General features: G+C 40.7%; 1 protein-coding gene across 1 annotated transcript; it reads left to right on the top strand.

The window, feature by feature from the left end:
* The first annotated feature begins 656 nt into the window (after nt 1-656).
* On the top strand, nt 657-7,425 carry rad51 (RAD51 recombinase). Its single transcript, XM_071528435.1, has 10 exons — nt 657-702; nt 1,316-1,402; nt 2,048-2,185; nt 2,702-2,819; nt 3,429-3,520; nt 4,187-4,281; nt 4,788-4,901; nt 5,014-5,143; nt 5,892-6,013; nt 6,898-7,425. Exons 2-10 carry the CDS (start codon nt 1,319-1,321, stop codon nt 7,019-7,021), a joined length of 1,017 nt encoding a protein of 338 aa, XP_071384536.1. The 5' UTR covers nt 657-702; nt 1,316-1,318; the 3' UTR covers nt 7,022-7,425.
* Nucleotides 7,426-7,578: the final 153 nt, after the last annotated feature.

Here is a 7,578-nt window from a genome sequence, read left to right as displayed (position 1 = left end):
TGTGAGCTCAAGCTTGTTTTAAATGCAGACAAAACAAAGATGATGTTTCCAAAGGTGAGGAACAAACCATCAAACTACACAAATTGTTACAACTCATGGTAAACGGATTGAATGAATGAATGAAAAGAAAACTAAAGAGAGTATTAGCCGATTGGAAATCAGTGAATAATGTCCGGCATTTGACATTCAGACAATAAATAAATAATCTAATCTAATTAAAATTTTGAATTATAATGAGATTATTACTGTATCTGTTTTGTATCTCTACTCATGTGGGCTCACAATATTACACTCATCACAGATGGAGATGATCAAGAAAACTTGCTACCACAGGAGGAGGTAGAGGCAGCGGACCAACTTGTTGCTACCATGGAAGTATTACAGTATTACATTATCATATTATATCATATTTCCCAGCCAGCCAGAATTGTCTTCTTGTCAAATCCATCAAAATAAAATATATACATGTAAACTTTAATTTTGAAGGCCAAACTTAAGTTCCGGTGTTATTCTGGCTAACTTGACGCAGCTTCTTGTCGTATGTGGTTTTAGATATTGACGAATCAGAAAGCTTGGATAAGGCAGAAAGGCGGTGTCATTACGTACAGCGTCATTACGTTCCGCAAGTACGTTGCGCGCGGGAGCTTTGGTTATCTAAAACAGACTTCTTAACTTTGAGGGGAAACAAGAAGGCGACAGCAGGTAGGTGAACCAGTGTATCAAGCAAACAAAACATTTACTTTTCGTTGCTCATGGTTAGAATGCAACTCATAACTAAGATTGAATTTGTCACACCGCTGTCTTTGATCAAGCAACGTTGTCTGGGTTCCCTAACCGTAGCAAGCTAATGTGACAACAACGCGAATGCTAAGCTAACAGCTAACGTTGTATTTATTCTATTTCTTTCTTTTGGTTAGACTCAACCTGGTTCAAATTGGCTGTTTAAACGAGTGAAATGAACCTGCTAGCTTGTTTGACTAGTAGCCGATATATTAAGTTATTCCAGGTTGTTTTTGTTGGATATAATTTGAGTTAATATATTGGTTATTTTACATTAGGTTTGATAAATCCATGAACTGTCATCGAGAACTGGATTATACTAAATGGCAAATGTCTGTTGTTAAGTTAGTGTGTGACTTGCACGTAACCTGATTTATAATTTTGTAGTTTTTTCAAGTGTGCAAATGTGCAAGTTTATCTTGCTTACTTGCTGAACATACCCTTAATGTTTTATTTAACTTATCAATTTTACGTCGCACATAAGTTATTCAGCTTTCCTTCTTCCTCTCTAATGTGAAGACGTGTCATTTTTCAGACCATGGCGATGAGAAGCGAGGCCAGGGTGGAGGCAGAGGTGGAGGAGGAGGAAAACTTCGGCCCGCAGCCTCTGAGCAGACTGGAGGTAGGTGTCCAGGGTCAGGGACCTCCTGCTGGTGCTGTTGGGGAATTAGGGTGGTGTAGTGAGTAGGGAGGCCACCCTTCATTTCCTTATGGGGAACAACAAAATATGACATTATTATCCATCCATGACCAGAAAGCTTATGGGGTCACTGGTAGGGCTGGGCGATAATTCAATATTATCATTTATTGTCTTTCAGTGGAATCATATTGTGATGATATAGTGATTTTGGGATATCGTGATGCACAATTCTGCTGTCTAAATTGATGATGACAAGCAAATTTTATTTAAAAACTCTGACAAAATTAGGTATGATAGGAAAATTTCAGTTTTGTTTGACATCACACCTAACATTACCATTTAGTTCAATGGGATGAACATTAATTAGATTGTTTAACGTAATAATGCATACGTGAGCCATATCGTGATATAGGCCTACATATCGATATGGAAAAAAATCCTCATGATTACCATGATATTGATTTAAACCATATTGCCAACCCAGCCCTAGTCACTGGGGTGTCATGGTCACTCTGAGATCTAATGTGTATCGCTTGTGTTTCCAACGCCATGGATGTGTGAATCCAGGAATCCCTCTTTCCCAGTGATTTATGTGATTTACACTCGTTCCACTGTCTCCCCACGCAGCAATGTGGCATCAGTGCCAGTGACATCAAAAAGCTGGAGGACGCAGGCTTCCACACCATCGAGGCAGTGGCCTACGCCCCCAAGAAGGAGCTGCTCAACATCAAGGGGATCAGTGAGGCCAAAGCTGATAAGGTTCTGGTAAGAGACTACAGTAAATAATGTGTTATTTTTGGATTATCCTGTTACAACATGTAACCTTTCTGTGGTATTTCATATTGGTAGAATGTTTTTATTTTGAACGCACATTATTTAAATTTTTAGTAATATGTTTGTTATACACACACATTGCAACTTAATGTATGAATTTCTAGTAAGCACATGCGGGCTAGGCACCCAGAATGCATGATAGTGAAATGAAACGCAATCAAAGTGTAACAACTTACAGTTAGAGGAGGGTGAGGTGACTTTTGGGATGGAATATCACTTTACTAAAATACCCCAAAACACAAAAATAGAGTCTGAAAACCAGATCAACTTCCTCAGCTTTGCAAGATTTTCTTTGTCAATCAAATTTAACTTTCAAGCCTATAAGTTGTATTTACTATTTGGGTTCATTGTTTTCTTGTATTTGCTGCTTATTTGAGGGAGGATTATTCTCGAGCATCTGAGAGCTGATTCACATTCTGTGCCGTCTGTGTGTGTTTTCCCCCTCAGGCTGAAGCTGCCAAACTGGTGCCGATGGGCTTCACCACCGCTACCGAGTTCCACCAGAGGAGAGCGGAGATCATCCAGATCTCCACAGGCTCCAAGGAGCTGGACAAGCTTCTGCAGGGTCTGTAGATCTCACACCAGTCATCAAAAGACTTTCACACTGTTTATCATGGTGTGGTTCACAATGTAGGAAATTACTACCAGTTTGCTCATTCTACCAGACACTTTGGCAGCTAACCAACCTTTGCCCCAAGGTCTTTTTATTGTTATTTTTTTAATTGATCTGTTCATTGTTTTCAAGAATGGCAAACAAAAATAACAGACAATGATTACAGACAAACTTCAGAGAGAAGTAAATAGATAAAGAAAAAGCAATGTCTTAAAATAATGTTAGAAAATAAATAATAAATAAAGGGGAAAAACAAACTATTCTAAAAATCGAGCTGGCTGGGAAAATAGCATAGCGGCTGGTGAATTTTGGGATGTACTACCACTGTGAGCATTAGACAAAACATTTTTTTTGTTTCCTGCCCTGTTTTTTTCAGAATAGGCTAATGTACAAGTGAAATCATAAAGTAAACACAATAACAAGAGATGGGAGTGAGATTGTTGCCTGTTTGCATATCTGTTTCTAATCCTTCCACCTTTTTATATATGCTATTTATTTTACTGATGATTTGACATCTTTGTATTTCTTCTGACACTATAAATGCCCTTCTGTCTCCTCCAGGTGGGATTGAGACCGGCTCCATCACAGAGATGTTTGGAGAGTTTCGGACAGGGAAAACCCAGCTGTGCCACACCCTCGCCGTCACCTGCCAGGTACAGTCAGTCGTCCAAACTGACTGGAGAGAGAGAGAGGATTCATGCATCAGAAAGCCTTACACAGAAAGCTGTGTAATGGAACGTGATCCACTCGACTTTGTTGTAGTTATAAAATCTTGATTCTACATTCAGCTGTAGTCATAATCCATATACCAGGATGCAGGGCAGACACGGCAAGAAAGAGTGGTTAGGGCTTGAAACTAATCTTTCCGCCCTCTGGCTGCAGTGGCTGGTGGATTCTGGCTCTTATCAATAAAATGGATCTTTGAAAATGAAAGAAAAAAAAAAAAATCCCCCAAATCCTTGAAATCCTGCGTGTGTGGAAGAGTAAAGAAAAACCTTCTCATCATAGTCTGAATTTACCAGCATTGGTAGAGGGAGCGTTTTACTGTGAGCAAAAATGGAAAAATGAGAAGAAATGTTTTCTATATGAACCACAGATCATGTTCCATTTAATGAAATGAATACAAAATGTTTTTTTTAAAAAGCTGGCTTGTGCAGTGATCTGGTTATTAAATACTGTCTTGTTGAAGAGGTTGAATGGTTGGTATATAAAATGTTGTAGTACTTGTATTTGTATGTAAATAAATGACTAAAACTTACTTGGTCTGAAAAAAATGGTATCGGTGCACCTGTAGTGATTCCACTTTCCTGTCTCCACAGTTGCCCATCGATCAGGGTGGCGGAGAAGGTAAAGCCATGTACATCGACACGGAGGGAACCTTCAGACCTGAGAGACTTCTGGCCGTGGCTGAGAGGTGAGTCCACACATTTCCTGTTCAACTTTGTCCAACATTGTTAAGCATCAGCCGTCACCAAGTTCAAGTGTTCCTCATAGCCATGGCTGTTCCCTGACAAATCCTCAAAGTTTGTCCATTTCTTCCTGTTCTGTTACATTTGCTTTAGGTTTTGTGTTACATCTTTTTTTTTAAATTACGTGACATTCAGGGTTTCTGTGCAAGTAGGGCTGGGAAAAGGGCTGGATGTACGTAATGCATAGAAAATTAATTTGACAATTTTCAGGTTTTGAAAAGTTTTAGAATTGCACACAAGTCTGGAAAATATGTAAAGAATAGAGTGTTATGGGCAAGTTGACAGTCATATTGACCAGCCGCTATCTGCATACATCACACTGAACAATGACCAACATTGTCAAATGCGGTCGAGAAATTCAGATAAGGAATAAAGTGGAATTTGGAAATGGAAGATGAGTAGAAACCCTGCATATTGAAGTCTATAACATTTTACCTCCCTCTGTCTTAAGGTATGGGTTGGTAGGCAGTGATGTTCTGGACAACGTGGCCTACGCCCGAGCCTTCAACACCGACCACCAGACCCAGCTGCTGTACCAAGCCTCCGCCATGATGGCCGAGTCCAGGTCAGTCACAGCCGCCTCCACACACACTTCCCTTGTCTTATTATGGAGAGAGCTGGTGTTGGATAGGAAGCTCTAGTCTTTGCTCTCTAACCGCTCCCCTTCTTCCTCCCAGGTACGCTCTGCTGATAGTGGACAGTGCCACAGCGCTGTACAGAACAGACTACTCGGGCAGAGGGGAACTCTCGGCCAGACAAGGACATCTGGGCCGCTTCCTTCGGATGCTGCTGAGGCTGGCAGACGAGGTAGGCCACAAAACTGAGCTGGGTGCATCAGTTGCCAAGGTATTAATTGTTGTGTTAACTGACAACAGTCGAAACCCCCTGTGTACCCGGCATCATCACGTGTCCTGGGTTATCAGATTGTATTCGGATAGAGCAGAAATGCATAAAATCCAAGTGTGAATGCATTCAAGACGTGTTGAAGATCCAGTCAAACCCCAAACCACCTCTGAGGTGATCAGACTCTCATTTAGTCACAATAACTAATAATAAGTGTAAAAGCATACACTTATTATTACACTCACACAGTCATCATGTTATACAGTAAATCTAGATAAACTTTCATGTGGGGATCCAACCAGGAAACGCATGCAAATCAAACAGGCAGCAGGCAGCTCAGATAGTAACATGCTTGTTAAAATTGATTGTCCTGGATGGAGAACAAGTGAGGAGAAGTGTTAAAGCTATAATATGCAACTTTTTTAGCATCAAAATAACAAGTAAATATGATATATTATACGCTCAGTCTGTGTCTGTATGTGTGTACATGCTTAAATCTCCTGTTTGCCTGAAATTCTCTTTAATGACGTTTGGGCCATACACCCTCCAATACTGGGTCTACAGGAGATGCAATTTAATGCCAGATGTAAATGTAATCACATCCTCACAATACAGATATGGGATGTATGTTAATGTCAGGTGTAAGCAACTGAGGAGTCTCTACTACGTGGTCATTTTTTGGTTGGTTTCTCTCAATCCTGTGACACAACAGTTTGGCGTTGCCGTGGTGATCAGCAATCAGGTGGTGGCCCAGGTGGACGGGGCGGCCATGTTCTCTGCAGATCCCAAGAAACCAATTGGCGGCAACATTCTGGCTCACGCCTCCACCACACGGTCAGTGATGTGGTGTATTTTGGTGTTCTTGTTTTTTCTTGACTGGACACTCACGCTCTCTTGCTCTTACAATGTCATCACTATTGCTCTCTTTACACCCACCTATGATTGAAAACAAGTTCCCTTCTCTGGATGTCAAGACATGACATCAGACTTAGTCAATATTTGAATGGCTTTGTACACATGTTCATTAATTATATGTGAATATGTTGTCCAAGTTTCATGATAAATGGACCATCTATCACAAAGTTATAACAATTTAGCTCATAGGCAACGCCTCCTTCACAAATTCAAGAGTTACTATCTTCAAATTACAGTAGATCAGAGCGTAGGACCATAGATGCTACTGACTGATTTTGGTGATAATCGGTCAAACGGTGTAGGAGGAGCTGTTAAAAATGTGTTTTTCAAACAATTCAATAGATCTCAAAGATTTTCCAGGCGGACCTTGAGTGTCCTTATGGCAAATTTATAGAGTACGGTTAGGTGGACATGTGTACCAAGTTTCATGTAAATCGGACAAACGGTGTGGGAGATACAGCCCTTTAAACTTTTTTATTTTTGACCTTTAATTATAGCGCCACCATCAGGCCGATTATAATCTTAAATACATCAAAATCAATTGAGTTCTTCCTCTTGGGGTCATCAATGTCCATACCAAATTTTAAAAGATTGTTATAAAAACTGTTCAAGTTTTCGCGTTCACATGAAGGATCTGGGTGAATCCATAATATCCCCAAAACTCACTTCAGGGATATATAACAACTCCTGGATTGCATTGAACATCACAGATTGATATATAGCCTAACAGCATAAGAGTCTCCAAAGTGGCATTTTTCCTTCACGACTTTAAATCGGGATTAAAACTAAGCTTCTCGTTCCAGTCTGTACCTGAGGAAGGGCCGGGGAGAGACGAGGATCTGCAAAATCTACGACTCGCCCTGCCTGCCCGAGGCCGAAGCCATGTTCGCCATCAACGCTGACGGAGTGGGCGACGCCAAGGACTGAGCAGGGAGCATGATGGGAAGCAGCGGGGCGTCGTGCCCTTTGACTGTCACTTGGACTACAGTATCGCACGTGTGATTTTTTTTTTTTTTCTTGCCACCCACAGAACTGCCTTCATAGAAAACCCTGGACAAACGGTTGAGGAAGAGACGAAGGCCGTGACATTTGGGTTGTTTATGATTTTTGGGTCGGCTCGTTGCTGAGTAGAGCAGAGGTGACGATGTGGCGAGATGATAAAGAGCGTAGATCGAGGCTTTTGGAGCTCAGTGATGCAGTGGCAAGGTAGGATTTTCTTTTTTTTTTTTTTTTTTTTTACAGCCTCTGAAAACTGGGCAGTTTCACCTATCGAGTGGTCGAAAGAAAATATTCCTTTTGTAATAACTTTTGATATAATTTCTCAGATCTGATTTTTCTTCTTTGTGTTTTTGTTGAGCGGGGGGGGTCTGGCATCAGCACTGTCGTAGAATTGTGTTTATTCTAAGAATGCTGTTGAAAACAAGAAGCATAACAAAAAAATAATTTTGCAATGAAGGCATTCCTACTGGGTTATTGGTATAATT

This window comes from Centroberyx affinis, unplaced genomic scaffold (assembly GCF_046629955.1).
Source record: "Centroberyx affinis isolate AG114_WGS23_722 - 3 ecotype Tasmania unplaced genomic scaffold, CSIRO-AGI_Caff_v1 ptg001676l_1, whole genome shotgun sequence".
Lineage (NCBI taxonomy): Eukaryota > Metazoa > Chordata > Actinopteri > Beryciformes > Berycidae > Centroberyx > Centroberyx affinis.
The sequence above is the reverse complement of the archived record's forward strand: the minus strand, read 5'-3'. Positions and strand labels throughout refer to the sequence as shown.